The sequence below is a fragment of the Molothrus aeneus genome, chromosome 5, assembly GCF_037042795.1.
Source record: "Molothrus aeneus isolate 106 chromosome 5, BPBGC_Maene_1.0, whole genome shotgun sequence".
NCBI lineage: Eukaryota > Metazoa > Chordata > Aves > Passeriformes > Icteridae > Molothrus > Molothrus aeneus.
The window spans coordinates 4,468,347-4,487,999 of NC_089650.1; the positions used below are offsets into that span (position 1 = coordinate 4,468,347).

The window sequence follows — 19,653 nt, forward strand, 5'->3', positions numbered from 1 at the left end:
TTTATGTTTACAACGTACAGAAAAGCTGACCTAATTGTTGACACGTGCCATACAGTGGTTATGGCCATACAGAGACAAAATGTGTTTTTTAATTACTCCCCATCATTCTCTTCTTCGAATGAGTCAGTTCCCACTTCTTCATAGTCCTTTTCCAGGGCAGCCAGGTCCTCCCTGGCCTCTGCAAACTCTCCCTCCTCCATGCCTTCTCCCACGTACCAGTGCACAAAGGCTCTCTTGGCGTACATCAGGTCAAACTTGTGGTCCAGCCTTGCCCAGGCCTCGGCGATGGCCGTGGTGTTGCTCAGCATACAGACTGCCCGCTGCACCTGGGCCAGGTCTCCTCCAGGAACAACTGTAGGGGGCTGGTAGTTGATCCCAACCTGGAAACAGGGGTGGGAGAGAAGGCTGTACGACTTATTTATATGTGCAATTTATTTCCTAACAGCAGGAGGCAGCCAAAGAACTGAAGGAAGGTGAGTGAAGGTACAGGAGGTGCTGGGGTACAGTGGTGCCAGGGGGCAAAGGCCATTACAAATGTCAAACAGCATGAAACTCACTCTAATATCTATACTGTTCTACTGTTTAATGTGTGGTGGTGTTCTTGGGGGTCCCAGGACCAGGGAAGAGATGAGAATCTTGACTCTATGTTTCAGAAGGCTGATTTATTATTTTATTATATATATATATATTATTAAAATAAAATGCTATATTAAAACTATACTAAAAGAATAGAAGAAAGGATTTCATCAGAAGGCTAGCAAAGAAAAGAAAGGAATGATAATAAAATCTTGTGACTAAGAGTCCAAGACAGCTGGACTGTGATTGGCCATTAATTAAAAACAACCACATGACACCAATCACAGATTGCATTCCACAGCAGCAGATAACCATTGTTTACCTTTTATTTCTGAGGCCTCTCAGCTTCTCAGGAAAAAAAATCCTGGCAAAGGGATTTTTCATAAAATATGTCTGTGACATTAATGCACAGACAAGTTTGTAGATTTCTTAACAGAAAATACTGAACATAGAGTTTCACCAAGATACTCTGTAGAAACTAACATAAAAAGTTGGTTCCCAGTTGAAAGTTTTCATTGTTGAAGGAGCTGTTTGTGTGACAAATGCTTTTCCACTGCTAATGTCTGTATTATTGTTGAAAATGTATTTCCAGACACTGCTGTGTAAGCAGTGGTGAGAGGCTGTATAATATTTCTGGGTTAACTAAGAGATTCCCTAATATCAGCATTTCCTTCCTTTATTAATTTTATCAACTTTGGTATTTCCTCAAGTTTAGATTTTGCCTCAGAGGCAATGCTCATTGGCTCTTCCAAAGGTCAGATCTGAAATTAAAACTTCTTTCAGTTTTAATCCATACACACTTCTAATTTCCACTTATTTAAATATATAAGAGCCTCTGTCAATGGGACGTCCAAAGGAGAAAAGGCACATTTTATATAAATGTATCCTTCTTACATTCATTAGGAAATACCTATATTCCCCCATTGTGGAAACCCAGGGCACTGGGAATATTTCTCTGTCTGCTCTGGGGTGCCCTGACCCCCAGGGCAGCACTGACTCTGACCCTCATTCATGGAGAAAGTTTCCTGGACGTCAAGATAGACTGGAATCCACAAAAGTGTGAAATAGATTGTAGAGAGCAGTGTAGGTGTATCACTTGGTGAGAAATTGAGGTTTTGGGATTTTTAGTGGGTTGTGGATGGAAGCAAGATGGAGGGCACAAGGTGTTGTCCTGAGTTTCTTTTTCATGCTGCTTCTTCCTCCTTCATGAGTTGGGGTGGCATTTTGTAATTGGGCAGAAAAGTCCCCATTTGGGCTCTTTGGGATGAGTTATTGGGTTAAAAGGGAAAATAACCTAGGTGCCAGTTCTTAATTGGACAGTTTAGTCTTAAAAGACCTTGGAACGAGGGACTGTTGGCCATTTTTTGCCTTGCTGCTGAACTCACAGCAGTGAGACTGTTTTACTGAGAAGAAATAATAAACACCTGAGTCCCAACATGAATTACAGTCTCAAGTGCCTTCAATCCAGACCCAGAGAAACTGATGACTGGGGTATCCCCATACCCCATGTTCTGGGGGAAATAGGAGAAATAGATGAGATAGAAAACTTTAAATACAAGTTTTCTACTAGAAAACTTTAAAAACACAAGTTTTCTGCTAGACTGAACCTCCCCTTTCAACACTAAAGAGAAACTTGTGGCAGCCCTGTGGGATTCACATTTTCTGAACCTGAGAGAAGCAGTGAGAGAAGCAAAGAATGATCAAAACAATTCTCTTCTCATTTGCTGCACCTGTGTTTGTTCACAAGTGGAATGCATTGTGGAAGGTTGTTTACCTGAAAGGAATTGGTAATTGGATTCTGGTGTGAGTTTTGATTCACTGACCAATTGAATCCAGGTGTGTGAGTGTGTTGGGACTGTTGGCTGACAGTCATGAGATGCTGGGCAGTTGAGTGCTTGGCAGATTCAGTTTAGATGTAATATAGATGTAATATAATATAGTATAATATAGTATAATAAAGTAATTAATTAGCCTTCTGATAAGATGGAGTCAGATGCATCATTCCTCCTGGACGTGGGACAAAACAGAACCCTACTCACCTTGATATCTACTGCATCCACTCACCTTGAAGCCTGTTGGACACCAGTCGACAAACTGGATGCTCCTCTTGGTCTTGATGGCAGCGATGGCCACGTTGACGTCCTTGGGGACGACATCACCCCGGTAGAGCATGCAGCAGGCCATGTACTTGCCGTGCCTCGGGTCACACTTGACCATCTGGTTGTTGGGCTCGAAGCAGGCGTTGGTGATCTCGGCCACGGAGAGCTGCTCGTGGTGCGCCCTGTCGCAGGAGATGATGGGCGCGTAGGTCACCAGCGGGAAGTGGATGCGCGGGTAGGGCACCAGGTTGGTCTGGAACTCGGTCAGGTCCACGTTGAGGGCGCCGTCGAAGCGCAGCGAGGCGGTGATGGAGGACACGATCTGGCTGATGAGGCGGTTCAGGTTGGTGTAGGTGGGGCGCTCGATGGCCAGGTTGCGGCGGCAGATGTCGTAGATGGCCTCGTTGTCCACCATGAAGGCGCAGTCCGAGTGCTCCAGCGTGGTGTGCGTGGTCAGGATGGAGTTGTAGGGCTCCACCACAGCAGTGGAGACCTGAGGGGCTGGGTAGATGGCGAACTCCAGTTTGGACTTCTTGCCGTAATCCACAGAGAGGCGTTCCATCAGCAGGGAGGTGAATCCAGAGCCGGTACCGCCACCAAAGCTGTGGAAAATCAGGAATCCTTGCAGCCCAGAGCAGGCATCGGTCTAGAAAGCAAAAGGGAAAGTGAAACAGCAGTGGCTGAAAAAGGTGGAAAAGACTTTGCTATGTGAGCTCACCCTGAGCTGAAGGAGTGAGCAGTCACAGCAGTATACGGCATAGATTTCATGTCAAGTTTTCCTGGGAAAGGGCTGGTGATAATTCCAACCTTTGCTTTCCTCAATGTCTCAACTTATGACATAGGGATCTGTCCAGGTCTCTCTCTCTCTGAACTTCACACTGCTCTGTTATTCTAGCTGAAACCAGCAAATACAACTGCATAATCCACCCTTCGGTATCAGTATTGGTGCTGTAGGGCTGTGCTAATAATTAAAAATTACATATTCCTAACCACTTTATAAAAATGCCTGGAAGCATGCAGCTGGGAAGTGAACTACTGGGCTTCTCTCTTCTATACCATGTCCAAGATCCTGTCTGTATGACTTGCTGTCTCTTTGCTGAACCATTGCTATCATTTGCAATTAACAAGCTGTTAGTTCTGCCCTTCTTCCTTCTGCAGAGTCCAAACTGCTGTTTCAGAGCTGCTGGGACTTACCAGCTTACGGACACGATCCAGCACTATGTCAATGCTTTCCTTGCCAATGGTGTAGTGGCCACGGGCATAATTATTGGCTGCATCCTCCTTTCCAGTGATCAGCTGTTCTGGATGAAAAAGCTCCCGGAAGGCGCCAGCCCGTACTTCATCTGAAGAAGAAAGAGAAATTGTAAGAATGTGGTCTTTGTGAGGGTCCCCAGGACAAGGTGAGAGATGAGAATCTGACTCCACGTTCTCAGAAGGCTGATTTATTATTATATTATATTATATTATATTATATTATATTATGCTATACTGAAACTATACTAAAGAAAGAGAAGGATACATCAGAAGGTTTAACAAGAATGAATATTAAAAACCCGTGACTGACTCCTCAGAGTCTGACACAGCTGATGGTGGTTGGTCATGAATTAAAAACAATTCACATGTTTGGATAAACAATCTCCAGACCACATTCCAGAGCAGCAAAACATGGAGAAGCTGAGGCTTCTCATCTTCCCAGGAGAAGAAATCCTGGCGAAGGGATTTTTCAGAAAATATGGTGGCAGTAAGAATATGCTCCAGTGCCAACAAATTCTGGTTGTTGTTGGCATCAGTGCATGCTCTCAGTCACAGGAGCTCATGATGCCAAAAGACAGATGCTAATGGAGAAGGGAAATGTCTCAGGAGCATTTTTTCAGTGTTGCATTTGTTTGATTTATTGTGCATCTTCAGTCCAGCCACTTATCTTCTCATGAGCTTGTTGGTGACAAGTACAGCCTGCATCCACAAGTCCCCAGAAAAAACAGTGTGAAGAAATCCAGGTGTCCCAATTTTAGACATTCTTCTATTATTGGAGGGAAGCGATCAGCCTCCTGCATTGAATCCAAACTGAAGGAAAGCAGAATCTGAATGGCAAAAATGTCATGATAAACAAACCCAAAAGTTAAATATTGATGCAAAGAGAAGCTGTACACACCGCGTGTACCCGCCATTAAACTGCTGGGGATCCTCTTGTTCCTATGTTTGTAAGCCCTGTGACAGAATCTGGCGTCCTGTGTCACAAGAAAATTTATTTCATGCTACCTAGTGGTAGCCTGAGGTGCAAAGGGCCACTTTGTGCCAGTGGAGACTGGTGGCACACCATGGTGATATGAGGAAAAGCAATCTCATCTGCATTTTGCAGGTTTATTTCCATACTGACCTACCACAGTTGGTTCCAAGTCCACCATTACAGCCCGTGGCACGTGCTTCCCGGTGGCTGTTTCATTGAAAAATGTGGTGAAAGAGTCATCAGAGCTGAGTTTGTCCTGCAGGTCCTTGAAGGTGCCATCAGGCTGGATGCCGTGCTCCAGGCAGAAGAGTTCCCAGCACGCATTTCCTATCTGCACTCCAGCCTGGCCAACGTGAACAGAGATGCACTCACGCTGGGGGGAGAGAGGAGAGGCAGGGTCAGGAAAATCAGTGTACCTTAGCCCTCCTTATTCCTGGTGAATACCATTTCCCAGTGTATTGCTTTTCCAAAAAATCAGTGAATTGTCACTGTCAGCTGTTCATTTGGTTGTGCAGCCCTGTGACCACAATGAGAGTGCACATGCCAGATACTGGGACAGTGTGGTATTTTTGGGGTCCCCAGACGAAGGGAGGAAATGATGTATCTGACTCCATGTTCTTAGAAGGCTAATTTATTATTTTATGATATTATATTATATAAAAGAATGCTATACTAAAACTATACTAAAGAATAGAGAAAGGATGCAGACAGAAGGCTGAACAAGATACTAACCAAAAACTCGTGACTCTCCTCAGAGTCTGACACAGCCTGACTGCGATTGGTCTTTAGGTCAAAACAATTCACATGTTGGATAAACAATCTCCAAATACATTCCAAAGCAGCAAAAACACAGGAGAAGCAAATGAGATAATATTGTTTTGCTTTTTCTCTGAGGCTTCTCAGCTTCCCAGGAGTAGAATCCTAGGCAAAGGGGATTTTTCAGAAAATATGACAGTGACAGGACAGTTCTTTAAAAAATTGAGGTCTGTGTGCTGTGCTACAGAAGTATATTAAAACAGACAGGAAAAATTAATTTCAATTACACAAACCCCACCTTTCTTCCTGGACTGGCCCTGCTGAGGAGCACATCCCAGTTTAGTTTATTTTTACTCCTGGCTGGAACCTGACACAGCCATGTGGCATCCCTCACCCTTATGTAACCCAAGGCAGGCAATGTCTTTTGATCCTTCTACCCTCTGATAGCAGGCTAGCGTGGAAACTTGGAAGAGCTGCTTTCACCTGAGGAAATTATTCCAGATTTTCTTGGTCAAAATAAATTTTCCTTCCAGCTCCTGAGCAGCCATTAATTTTACATCACAATTTTACTCCATTGCTTGTCAAGCAGTGCCATTGCAGTGAAGTGTATTTGCATGATTTCCAGCATTGTTTCTGTGGCAGCCAGGAAGAGAAAACTGTCTAACACCAGCCTAAAATAAGCAGGTGTCAATCGCTCTAAAATCCTGTACACTTAAAAGTATATGAGCATGAAGGCCCTGCTGCTGGATTTCCTAAGTTCACAAGCAGAATTATAAAGCAAATGCTTCTGGGTTAGTCCCAGCAATTGCAACACTGGGTGTAGTGAGAGGCATTTTTTTGAGGAAAGAGTGGTTTCAGGCATGTGGATTTTTTCAGTTTTGGTTTCTGCTTTGGAGCAATTAAAGCTGCCTGAGCTCTGGTTTTGTGACCCCTCAGGGCCCTGTCTGTACTAGGGAGTAAAATAAAGTCAGGACATAGTACTGAACACTGGCCTGTGATCCCCATGCTGATTGATAATTCCACAAAATTGGCAGAGTTTTGTCTTAGGCGAGTTAATATTCCAGACAATGCTTGGGCACCATGCAGAAAACAATTCATTGTCAAGAATGGTTTCCAGTGAGCAGCTCGCTGACCACTGCCAGGCTTTGGAGAGGGAAGGAGAACTGAGATGCCCAGCTGTGAAGTAGGCCTGGCTTTAAGGGCAGAGGATGGTCCTCACTCATTCTTGTTTTGTAATATTGCATTTAGAGATAACCAATGGCACTATCAGATTTGACCAGTTAATTTTTTTTTAATTAAATTCTGCAAATGCTTACCCAGGAAAATCATACTGTGACCTGAGAATTAAATGTATCCTCCCCAAAAACTAAATTTTCAGTCACAATGTGTGACCAGCAACATCTCTGGAGCAGTGTTTTCTTCACAAATTGAGATAACTTTGTGTTTAAGAAACATAACTGAAGATATTTTTTCAGAAGCAACTAGAATTTCAAAAGTTAGCACTGCCCCAGCTAGTCATCCCCAGAAGTTCAAATGAACATGAATATTTAAATCTTTTAAATCTATTTAAATATTTTAAAATCTTTTAAAATCTATTTAAATCTTTTATTCAATGAAACAAATTATTTCTATTCAGTACTAATTTCTAAGCTGAAAGTTTTTGCTGACTATGCAAATGCATGTGCTCTCAAGTGTACTTGCACAACCCTGGTTTTGTCAACTGAGTTGTGCAAAAGTCTCTGAGTGATTTGAGTGACAGTGGGGCTTCATAAATCAGTGTGTTGCAATCTGGAGGATTATTCAGGAGACACTGAAGGCATATTTGGGCTTAGAGAATTCAATTAATGCTGATTTTTCACAGGGCAGGCTCCTGCCTTTTCTTTCAAATCCCAGTGTGAGTCTGTGAGGCTGGCAGGCAGCAAGAAAAATAAGGGTTTCTTTTCTTTTCAAACAAAGCAATGAGGCCAGCTGGCTTTTAAAAGGAATAACTTTTAAAGCAAAACTACGATTACAAGCTGAGCAGTATTTTAAACCTAAAGAGCTGCTTTGCTCACTTCTTCAGAATTGGTCTGTTTTTTTCACAGATAGAACAAGTAAATGCTGCCTTAGGAAGTTAGTATTGTAAAACTTCATATAGGACTGCAGTTGAAGACTTTTCAGACTGAGTTTTCAGCTGCACTAGTTTGAAACCACATCTCAAACCTGCTTTTTAAACCATTTAATCTCCTCCTTCCTCAGCAGTAATTTGGAAATATTCTGCCAAAGAGAGAAGACAGTGAGAAATAAGTTTCTGACTTTGCAGAGTGAACAGCATTAAAATAGATGCCAGACTTTTAGCAGGGAAGAGGGTGGGCCTTCTTCAGCGTCACAGCCAGAGTAAACTGATCTTTACATGATATTTTAATTTGGAGCCATTGCCAAACTCATGTTTCACATCCCACCACTTAATGTCTGTAGACCCAGGATAGGTCCAACGAAGAAACAGTAGAAAGGCCCAGATCCTTTGTGAAACTACACCTGGGACAGCTTTGGTTCTTAAAAAACAATCTCTCTCCAGGATTTACTGCAAAAGGGAGGCTTTAGTCCTCCAGCTGTTCCACTTCCCTTGCTCACTTCCCTAGGTCTGGGAAGCCTGTGGAAGTATTTTGCCTGTGAGATGAGCTGGCAGAAAGTAACGTGGTTCTTCCTCTGCACCAAAATTAGACTCAGTGCTAGAGATATGCTGGGGTACAAGGTGAAATGGATTTTTTCACATTCTAAGAGGTTTTGAGAGATTTATACAAATTTATAACAAACCACCAAAACTTAAAAACAAAGGGCATTTTTTCACTTACTTAAATGCATATGTATATAAAAGAATTCATGGACTCCAGAAACACACATGCATACCCTGTATAGCTATGGACAGTATAGCCACTGGGGCTAAATTAATTTAAAACAGACACAAAGATAAATAACTTTTTTGGTGTATTTCTTAAAAAAATTGTGTCGTATTAAAATGAACTGGTGTTGAGAAAATGTGGTCACAACAGAAAGTACCAAACAGCTAAGATTCCACATGTAATTTAATTTATAATCCCACTAGTTAGGGACTCTCTGAAGAAACTTAATGCTGTAATGCTTCAGTGAGATTTTCTGCACTCCTTTCCCATTTTGTTACGTGGTGAGTGGTGCGTGAGATCAGGGTTTGGTGGCAAAACCTATTGAAAACAACAGCAGACCCCACAGCCCTCCCAGTCCCTGTGTCCCCGGGGCTCCCCCATCCCCCTTACCATGGTGTTTCCAGAGGTGTTTCCCTCCCTTTGGGGTCACTGCTGGCAGTTCTGTGCAGGAGCCTGGCTCTGCAGGGCAGGAGGCTCCCAGGGCCAGCCCCAGCACCTGCTGCTGCGCTTCAGCGTCACAGCGCCGCGGGACGAGGTCACCCCGCTGCCTCCAGCACCCTCCTGGGCAAATCCTCCCACACAGCCCGGGCTCACAGACACCCCAGGCTGCAAACCCACTGCAGCCAGGGCTGGCACGCTTATTGACTTGGAGCCTGGCCATGTAACACGTTGTAGGCTGTGCTTTCTCACACCTCGGGGTTTTACATCACCTGCAATGCACACGCCATCCCGTGTTCTGCCAGCACAAACTTCTGTAGGGCTGGCAAACAACTTTTCTACACTACAGTGCTTCTGTAGTGTAGAAAATCACACCTAAATTCCAGTACAGAAGGCATAAGAGAGCAAATGAATGGAAAAGAGAAGGATAAAAGAAAAACAAAAATAGAGATCTGGAAAGTAAACATAACTACCACTCTTAAGTGTGCTTTTAGTGTGTAAACATAGTACCATTTTAGTAAACATAACTACCATTCTTAAGTGTGCTTACTAGCACTTTTAAATTATCTCCTGGCTTCTTTATTAACATCTCAATTTACTTCTATTACTTCTCTTTCCATGTGCAGTCATCCAGGCTGTCAGCAGTATGGGATAGCCTTCAGTACAGACTCTCACTTCTCTGCCCAAACACAGAAAGAAATTTGATTCTAGTTGCAGTGTTTATTGAAGGACAGAGCTGGAGGCATCACCCCAACATTCTGACACCAAATTAGCGCAGTCACCTCCTCCACTTTGCTCCTTCTGCACCAGTTCACCACTGGAAAGCAGCAGCTTCTCTCAGAGAAATCCTCATGGTTGCAACCCTTATGTAACAAAGAGGAAGGCAAACTTAACAGCTTTAATCTGTATCATGTATCCCCTCACTTTGTAAATTAACTGTTTATGATGATGTTTAATCAGCAGACATTAAATAGACAATTCCTAAAATGTAGATTAGTCTACTCTGTCATGATGATATCAATAGATTGTTCTGCCATTGTTGGCAACCAGCATAGAAGTACCTTCTTTAACACCTACATTTTAACAGTGAGAACTAATTCATACTGTTTTTTATAAACTCACTTTGGTATAGTCTTCATTTTGCTGTTCTTTACATAAACCTGCAAATCATTACTCTTTGATTTTTGCTGGGAAAAGCTACAGAGCCATAATTTCTGGAGCCATAATTGTTTTTTAACAAATTTCCATGATAATTTCCATCTGCTGCTTTGCTTAAGCTGAATCTCAGAGTTCTTCAGAAAACCAGCAGATCATTGTTTTGAGACTGAGGAATAGATTGTTCTAGTGTTCTTCTTCTAGTGGAAGTGGTAGCATTCCAGACAAGCTCTGGTGCTCTGGACAATCTGAAATGTTAATACTCACAGCTTCAGAGAACCAGGAAAAAGTCTCACAGCAAATACTTTGAGCAGTCCACCACCCAAAACCTCTTAGGCACACTTTGAGTCAATGTGTCAGATCCAGCAGTGACAAAATTTAAAAGAGGTCTGTGAATTATTAAATTATTTGCAACAGTGCATTGTGGCATTTTCTCTGCCAGTGGGAGGCATGGAGACATGAGGCAGATATGGCCTGGACCTGGATTCTTGGAAAGTCAGTCATGATGGATGCTGGCATTCAACCTCTGTGGGCAGAAACCTCTGCCATATGAAACCTAAAGCCTTTTTCTCTAATTAAAGACAGATACATCTCTGAAAACGGCATTTTTGAATAATCTAGAACTCAGAAGTACTGCTGTACTGGTTTAACCCCAGCTGGGAACTGAGCACTGAATCAGAAGTCAGAGAGAAACCTCTGGGTTGAGGGTTAGTTTAACACACAAAGCAAAAGTTGTGCACACAAACAAAGCAAACCAAGGAGTGGATTCACACTTCCCCATGGGCAGGCAGGTGTTCAGCTACAAGCAGGACTGCAGGGCTCCATCACTGGCTTGGGAAGACAAACACCATCACCCTGAATGTGATGTGATTTCTCCTTCTTCCCCCAACTCAATATGCTGGAGACTGAAATACATCAAGAGGCAAATGAAGGACAGTTAAATGCTTTTTCTCCTCTACTGGATGTACATCACTCCCTCCCTACAGGCTCATTACTTGAATGACTCACCAGCAGTGTCAGAATCATGGATTATTTTAGAACTTTATGATGCCACTTTACAAAACAGTGCACTCTTAGTAAGTTCTTAGGTGATCACACAAAATCCTCCTTTTCTTTTAATGTGGGATGTGTAAGTCTTTGCCATTTCCCACTCATTTTAATACCTTCCTCAGAAAGTGAATGAAGATTTAAACACTTTCCTGGTGTTCCCTGTATGATTGTTTTCTGTTAGTTTGTTGCCACCTGCTGGGAGAACCAGCAGCGTTTCATTTCAGGATTTCTGAACTTCCCAAGTCCAGTAATTAAGTACCTGTGTAACACTGCTACATTGATAAAATACTGGCTTTCAGGAATTATCCCTGAAACAGAGAACTGTGCTATGTATTTTTACTTTTTATTTGTAGGGTTTTCTCCTCTAATACAGCAAGGTCAGAACTGTAGTTAGTTCTAATATAAAGATACATTCATCTAATAATGATGAATACCAGGTACTTTATTCTTGTAGTATTGCTCTTGGCCATGCCAAAATGCAGACTTACACTCTACCAACATCATCAGTGGCTTAGATCTCATCAGATTCACACTGAAGACATTCTCTACTTAATTCAAACATGCTGAAACTATGAAACAATGTGAAACAATTATTGAAAACTGTGATATACTTTGTAGTGTATCAATATAATAAACCCTTTTTTTTCACGTACTCAAATCACAGCACAAACAACTCTACAGAGGTAAATCAGTAGTCACTTTATTATAAAAATTAGATACTGCAGTTTTAGTATTAATTGCAAAAAACTCCTGATAGCTTATTTCTGCTTCTTTCTCTCTCATAATGAATTAAAAACAATATAAATTCTAAATCAGTAATACTCAAAGTCAAGGTTACCAATCTACTCTTAAAATAAAGTTTAATGTTAAAAGTCCTGGTAAATGACCTTAACAGCGTTCTAAAAACTATGTGTGGTCTGCTGAAACCACTGGTCCAAACCAACCTCCAGAACAGCATCTCTGCCATCCACCTAAAAATGATGCCAGAAGACTACAGCAAAAAGTGTTCATTACCTAACAGTCACTTTGATCAGAATTTGGCCTGACTTCAGTGAAGTTTGCCATTTCATTAACTGGCTTACAAAGGACTCAACCTGAGGCCTTGCAAAGCAGAGGGGCAGAGGACTGATCCTGGTCATTTCTTGGAAAAGCTCAACTCCAGACAGAGCTTCTGTGTTTCATTCTATCTGATTTCACATCAAGTGCTGGTTTCAGTGTTCTAACTACACTTAGAGCTGGATTACAGAAAACATTTAGCAATATCAAAGGCTGCTCTTCCCTGGTGTGCAGAGTATACAAGAAATTACTTTTTTATATGGAAAAGCTATAGGCTACTTAACCTGGTGTAGAGTCCTGGCAGAGACAAAAACTTTGGGGAGGCATATGGGACTGGTTTGGGTTTTAAAATCTCTTGAGACAACTAGGCAAGGTCATTATTACACTCACAAATAACCTGAGTTTGTCTGACAATAATGCTGGGGTGCAGCTCTTTTTGGGACAATTTAAGATGAAACAAACAAGTATTTTTAGTAGTGAAGATAAGACTGTTTGCAAAGTGCCCCAGCAGGGAGCAAAGCAATAGATCACATGCAGTCTGAGGGTGCCAACACCCCCTGTGTGAAGAAAACAGCAACAGCCACCACCTTGGCGTATGGTTATTGCTAGAGACAAAGGGCACTACTGCTGCAAGACACCACACTGGGATCTACACTGGCTGCTTCTCATGGCTTTGGGGTGCTCCCACCAAAAAGGCTGCTCTGACAACATTTTGTAGTTTGGGCTGGCATCAGTGAGTTTACACCCTTTTGGCACAGGTGCTGGCATGACAGAGGCAAATTTGTCCCTGGCTTCTCACCTTTAACTTGTCCCCTCCAGCACACAACAGTTTAAAAGCAGTATTTTGTTCGATCAGTGCTCCCTCCTTGGAATTTACCTTTTGTCAATTGATGATAGATGGATGAATGGATGGAGGAGAAATTAATGTCCCACCCCAAACCTCTAATTTCTGCCCCAAGTGGTCAGAAATGGAGTTGGTCTGGTGACAGACCTGCAGGTGTACAATTTTCTTGCCACTGATCTGGGGAAAGTTTTGTGATGTCAGAGAAGTATCTCTTTCTATTAAAAAATCCCCTTTTGTTCTGAATGACAGAGCATTGCTACATGACTCCCATCTAACCCAGGACTTTGGATACTGGGGACTTGGGGAGCAATTCTAGATAGACAGAGAGACTTTTTGACATCTACATAAACAAAGCAAGAGGTAGGGAAAGAGCAAAACAAAGCAACAACTTTCGTTGTTCAACTAGACAATAACATAGAATATAATTTAAAAAAATAAGTCTGTTTCTTTACCACCACCATGTGCTTCTAGGAATCACTATGCATCAGGCAAGCACTGAGTGCTGTAATTTGCATTTAAGAAGAGTAGATACAATACAACAGAGTCTTTGTGGCCCACCCCCTCATCTTTCTGGCTTAAATATGTTAAAATCCAGTGTGCCTGTCCAAAGAGGCATCATTCACAAGAGAAACCATGGCTTTCAAAATGCAATAGGCTTTCATTTCTCTAGAGTTTTTTTCTTCCATGTGCTTGTCCTAAATCCCATGCTGCAGGAACTGGGCTTTTCAGATGTCTTCAGGGAAAACAGAACATTCCCCTAATCACTGGTCCTCCAGGAACTGCACTTGTTCAGAGAACTGCTCAGCATTTGCAAGGATGAGAACTTCTTCCATAGTTCATAACTGGCTACACAACACTCACTCAAGAGACACATCCAAAGCAAAGTGCTTGAAAAGGAGGATTCTTAGATTCTTATTCAGCTGTAGGTATGGAAGGAGTGGCTGTACCCTAGTGTTGGACAGGACCAAGCAAAATGCCAGGAATATTTGCCGTGGCTTTGAAATTCCTACACCACCATTCCATGTCTGGAGAAACTCCAGGAGTCCACAGCTCAGATTTGAGCATGGCCAAGACAAGGTGACACTTTGACTGGAGGCAGACACTCAGTCTCGAATTGGAGGCCTGTGGATTGGAGAAAGCACAGCTGCCCAAGCCTGTCGGAAGAGCTGGACCAGTTTGTAAATGAATGGCAGGGACGTGGGAGAAGCTGCAAAGCAGAACAAAAAGGTAAAACTAACTTGGTAAAACTAGCTATGTAAAACTAACATACACTAAACATATTAAGAAAGAACTACCCCCAAGTAGAATTAATAAAAACCAATTTCTCTTCCTTCCTACAATGAGGAAAAGGCTGAGTCTAGGACAGCTCTGCCTGCCTCTCACAGGCTGCTGAAAAGAGTTTGCAGAAAACTGGCATTGGTGGAGCTTCATCTTTCTACATGCACTTCAGCTGGAAACATTAAACACATTAAATTCCTAGTCACCCAGATTTTTTGTCTCCCTGAGACATTTACACAGACCAGATTTATTAAAAGTAACTCATTTCTTCTCCATAACCACAATGGAATTTTAAAAATTGGAAATCTTAATCCCATACCTGGGTCTAATCTCACCACCACCAGGTACAGCAAAAAAGTAGCCAAGAGCATCTTCTTGTAAGGAAGTAAATAGAAGTGGTTTGACATGGACCTCAGTGCTCTACGTAGCAATGTCAGCATGGTCAGGAGCTTTTGGGACAGCACTCCTGGAAAACAAGAACAGAAAGGCTGTTAGGGCAAAGTAAAGTTTAAAAAGTAATCACACAGATGTAGCAAATAAGAAACTAAGGTACTGGCAGTCTGATTGCATGAAAGTTGGGTTGGGTTTGGTTTTTTATACAACAGAGAAACAGTACAATTTTGTAATACACTTCATTATACTTCTTTTTAGGCACATACTTTACTACAATATGATCTTATAACACAGTAGTGCCAAGGAGAGAACATCCAATGCTTTACAGCTCTGGAGAACAAGCAGTACTTTAAATGCTAGACAGGCATTGTTCTACTTGGACTCAACTGTAAATGGAAATGAAGCAAACTGTACACAGAGCCAACAAACATATCCTTAAAGGATTGCCAGGTAGTCTTAGTTTTCCTCTTTTTACTTAAAAAAAAAAACCCAAAACTTTTGATCCTGGGCATTAATTGTCATCTCCTGATGCTGGCAGAGACTAAATATGCTTTACAATTCTCAGCAAAGGTATCACTAAGTCTTTTATTTTCTGCTGTGATACACAGTGGGAATTCCTCATGGCCTGTTCATCATGGCAATATTCTTAATGTGCAGTTAATACTTGCTCCCCTTCACCAGTTTGAAACGAAACTGAAACTGAAATGAAACTGAAACTGTAACAAAGGGGCACAAACAACAGAGGGAAAGCCCACCCAGAAGCGTTTCTGTGGCTGGGTCCTGCCGCTCCTCAGCCCCCGGGCGTGTCTCCTCCTCCCGCCGAGCCCAGCGGCAGCGGCTCTCGCCGATGGTGCCGAGGAGCTGCAGCCGCCGCTCGCTGTCCAAGGCGGAGCAGCCCCGCACCAGCTCCTCCGCGGCCCCGAAGCGCCCCAGCGGCAGCAGCACCTGCGCCAGGTACAGCTCCAGCAGCGAGCCGAACTCGGGCAGCCTCTGGTTGGCCGGGGATCCCAGCCAGCTGCTGCCGACCTCCAGCATCACCTGCGGCTCTCTCACTTTGCTGTACAGCAGGATGCTGAGATGCAAGGGAGAAGTATGAGAAAACCCCGAGTCTCTGTGGAAGCTGACATCACTGACAGATATTACCCACAAGCAGCTCTCATGAGGTATCAATCAGGGTCAATATCAAAGCACAGAGAGAATTCTGAGGCAGGCAACAGGTGCAGCTATTGATGTTACTCTCTCGAGATCACCCATTTTAACCTTGATCACCATGAAGCAATCTTGCAGGCATGCTCCAGCATACACACAACAGGCCTGTGCCAGATGTCACTCACACCACGCAAAGTGAAAATATCATACAATACCCAAGCCTGGCCTGCAGTTAAACCTAACACAAGACCCCACAAGATATATGCTGTATATCTGACGGCAACAGACAGAAACTCACCACAGCTCCAGAACCTTTGGAGGCAGATGTTCAGGCACATGGTAGTAGTGCAGAACCCAAGACAGAACTTCTCTCCACCGGTTCATCTCGGCCAGGGCCTGGATCCCCACAACACAAAGGGAGCATTTCACTTCTGCAAAACTGGTAAGGAACAGACACCCAAGTAAGTGCTTCTTACAACCCACATTTCCCCTTGCATCCCCTCCAGTGACCTTCAGTGAACACAGTTCTCTGCTTCCCCTCTACTTGTCCCCAATAAAAAGACCAATTCGAGGATATGCACTGTGACTATCTCTGAGAGAACGAAGGAAAGGCTCCTGGGCACACCGCACTTCCCTCAAAAACGCGCAGATGAAACATTTTAATATCGACAGGGCTAAAAGAAACCCCAAAGCAGTGCAGGCATGGCCTGAAGTTGGAAGCCAGCCCGGCGCTGAGGCGGCACCGAGCAGCGTCCCAGCGCCTCCCCGTCCCCTCCACACGCCCGCACCTCTCGTGGCCGTGGCCGGGGCCGGGGCCGGGGCCGGGGCCCAGGCTGTCGCAGCCCGCCTCGCAGCGCTCCACGGCGGCGGCGAAGTCGCGGTGCAGCACCAGCAGATCCGCCGCCTCCTCCAACAGCGCGGCCGCCTGCGCCGGCCCCGGGGCCCAAGCGGGCGGCTCGGCCCTCATGGCACCGGCGGGAGGGCTCCCCCCGGCCCCGCACGGGCCCGGCTCAGCCTCCGGCTCCAGCGCCGCCACCGCCCCCGCCGGGGCCCGGCTCCGCTCGGCTCGGGCAGGCACCGGAAAGCCGGGATGGAGGCGCCCGGCAGCGGAAGGGCCGGCCCGGAGAGCATCCCGGCCCCGCGGGCCGCCGGGACGTGTAGTCACGGCTGCAGGAGGGCAACGGGGATGGCTGAGGGGCTGGAGCATCTCTTACCAGGAAAGGATGAGGGAACTGGGTCTGTTCAGGCTTGGGAAGAGAGGACTGAGAGGGGACCTCTTTAATGTGTATAAATACCTAAAGGGCGGTGCTAAGAAGATAAAGGCAGGCTCTGCTCTGCGGTACCGAGCAATAGGACAAGAGGCAATGGGCAGAAACTGATGCACAAAAAGTTCCACCTGGACAGGGGGAAAAACTTCTTTACTGTGCGGTGACCGTGCACTGGAACAGATTGCCCAGGGAAGGTGTGGAGTCTCCCTTTATGGAGATATTCCAGAATCGCCGGGATGCATTCCTGTGCCGTGTGCTCTGCGATGACCCTGACTGAGCAGGGAGGTGGGACAGGATGACCCGCTGCGGTGCCTTCCAGCTGTCACTCTGCGGGGATCAGCGGTGGCAAGCGGGCACTCGGGGGCCGCTCCGAGCGGCTGCGGCCGCAGCTCCGGGACCAGGATCTGTGCCCGTCCCTGCCACAACGCGCTCCCTTCATCTCCTCCCTCGTGTGGCTGCCCAGGGAAAGGGGCCGAGGGAACAGCCCGCCTCGGCTGTTCTGCCCGCGGCCGCCGGGCGTCAGCCCAGCCCCGACAGTGTCCCAGCCCTGGGAGCGTCCCAGCACCGCCAGTATCCCAGCCCCGAGGGTGTCCCAGCACCGCCAGTATCCCAGCCCCGAGGGTGTCCCAGCTCTCCTCGCCCCGGGCAGGAGCGGGGCTAACGGGAGAGCGCTCCCCGCAGCGCGGCCCGGGCGGGTGATGGATGCTCTCCGCTCCCGGCCGCCTCTTCCTCCGGGCACCTCTCCTCCGGCTCCCCGTGCCCGCAGTTTTGAGCACATTACGCTGTTGATGCATTTTGGGTGTAATGACAGCGTCTCCGGCAGCGCCCGGCAGGCAGCGGTTCGCATTCTCCTTGGGCTGTTATTTAAAAACAACAGGGTGTCTTGGTTACAAGGTAATTACCGCAGTCAGTGCAAACGCTCTTCAAAAATGGATCTCTACAGGAGAGACAGGATTGATTTATCCTGTAACCTTTTTGAACAACTGACACATTTATCTATCCTCCTACTATGATTATGTAATTAAAAAATCAAATGGGCTAATACAAGACATGGTAAAGAGTGAAACATATCTTACAAAGGGGATTTTCCATGCCGTCTCAGTGTGGCGAATACGATCAAAGACTTGATCAGAGCTCTCTTTTTCTAGGTAGCTGTTTCCAGGAGGCAGGACCACGTACCTGCCCCTCTGGGCTGCAGCAGGAGCACTCTGCAGTAGCAGCTTTCACACAGTGGTGCATCCAAGGGGTTGGCACACTGCCCTAACTGTGGAAGAGGTTCCCAGAGGATTAAGGTGAAACCACTGCACAGAAAACATGTGAAAGGGCCCAGCAGCAAGCAAAGGCAGAGGTAAAGGCGTTTCAGACTTCTGTTCCTGTTGCTCGGCGCTTGCAATTTGGAAAACAACATTCCTTTTTGGGAACTACAAGTCCCAAAGTGCACTGTGGGAAGAACGTGCCTCGTACCAGCTAGTGCCCAGCACAAATTCCCAAATATGGATAAGGAATCAAGTTTGAAAAAGACTCACACTGGCTGGATGCTCCTCACTGAGACTCAGAAAAGGAGTGAGACAGCAGAAAAACAAGGTAAGCTTGTGTCAGGCAAAGATGCTGTTGAAGGATTTCTTTCACGGGGAGCAGCCAGCAGTGTTGTGTGCCTTAGAGGGGCAGCCCAGCATTGCTCTGGTGGTGTTTGCAGTAGGGGTTGCAGTCACGGAGGCAGCTTTTGGAACAGGGCTGTTGCTTCAGGTGGGGGAGCAAGCAGTGAACAGTCAGATCCTGTTTCCCTGCAGATGCACCTGATGAATGAAGACCTATGGAAAGACAGAGCTGCAACACTGATGCAGTTATTTTAGGGGCTGGGAAGGGTCAGGGGGAGGTGGGAGTTGCTCTGAACGGCAGCTCCTTATGCGCTGCAGCCTGTGGTTGTGTGAGAAGCCGAGGTGGACAAGCAGCCTTGTAAGACCAATGTTTATAGGTTAAATTAATTTCTCTGTAAGGCATGGTGGAATGTTTTTGTACTTCACCCCTCTTCCTAGAGGGGACAGTGTGGTGCCTCGAAGGCCAAACCTCTTGCAGCTCTCTGACCTGCAAATAACACTCAGTAACAGGATTTTTAACTTCAGGCCAGGAACAATTACCTATTTTAGCGGCAATTTGTTAACAAGCAAAATGAAATCATTCTGAAATACAATCATCTCTGTGGAGATGAGGGATGCTCGAGCTCCGTTGTCGGGCACGCGTGCATCCTCGGCGGCTGACCCGGACCTGGGCAGCAGCAGCTCCTGCCGCCTGCGTTTCCCTGGCTGGCGGTCAGGCAGAGTCCTGGTGCGGCTCAGACGCTCTGTGTGTGGACACTGTGCTGCTGGCTGACGTCAAGTGCAGCTGGTCAGCTGCACCCATCCTCCCAGCACCCTCCTCCTGCTATGTAGGGTCATGGAGCAGCACAGCCCGCACGGCAAATGTAGGAGGTGCAGTCCAGCCC

General features: G+C 45.5%; 2 protein-coding genes across 2 annotated transcripts; both read right to left on the bottom strand.

The window, feature by feature from the left end:
- On the bottom strand, positions 1 to 9,021 carry TUBA8 (tubulin alpha 8). Its single transcript, XM_066549747.1, has 5 exons — positions 8,931 to 9,021; positions 5,053 to 5,275; positions 3,870 to 4,018; positions 2,641 to 3,321; positions 1 to 380 (listed from the first exon to the last, which is right to left on the bottom strand). The coding sequence occupies exons 1-5, from the start codon at positions 8,931 to 8,933 to the stop codon at positions 93 to 95; spliced, it is 1,344 nt and encodes a 447-aa protein (XP_066405844.1). The 5' UTR covers positions 8,934 to 9,021; the 3' UTR covers positions 1 to 92.
- A 2,838-nt stretch (positions 9,022 to 11,859) lies between these two features.
- On the bottom strand, positions 11,860 to 16,938 carry PEX26 (peroxisomal biogenesis factor 26). Its single transcript, XM_066549748.1, has 5 exons — positions 16,692 to 16,938; positions 16,202 to 16,342; positions 15,510 to 15,826; positions 14,681 to 14,827; positions 11,860 to 14,290 (listed from the first exon to the last, which is right to left on the bottom strand). Exons 1-5 carry the CDS (start codon positions 16,868 to 16,870, stop codon positions 14,187 to 14,189), a joined length of 888 nt encoding a protein of 295 aa, XP_066405845.1. The 5' UTR covers positions 16,871 to 16,938; the 3' UTR covers positions 11,860 to 14,186.
- Between the last annotated feature and the right edge of the window lie 2,715 nt (positions 16,939 to 19,653).

Coding starts and splice junctions, on each gene's coding strand:
- PEX26 (XM_066549748.1), bottom strand. CDS start 16,870: ATGAGGGCCGAGCCGCCCGCTTGGGCCCCGGGGCCGGCGCAGGCGGCC. Junction 14,828..15,509: donor AGCCACAGAAACGCTTCTGG/GTGGGCTTTCCC, acceptor CTTGTTTTCCAG/GAGTGCTGTCCCAAAAGCTC. Junction 14,291..14,680: donor GGTGGTGAGATTAGACCCAG/GTATGGGATTAA, acceptor TCTGCTTTGCAG/CTTCTCCCACGTCCCTGCCA.
- TUBA8 (XM_066549747.1), bottom strand. Junction 4,019..5,052: donor CTTGGAACCAACTGTGGTAG/GTCAGTATGGAA, acceptor TTTCTTCTTCAG/ATGAAGTACGGGCTGGCGCC. Junction 381..2,640: donor GGTGTCCAACAGGCTTCAAG/GTGAGTGGATGC, acceptor CCCTGTTTCCAG/GTTGGGATCAACTACCAGCC.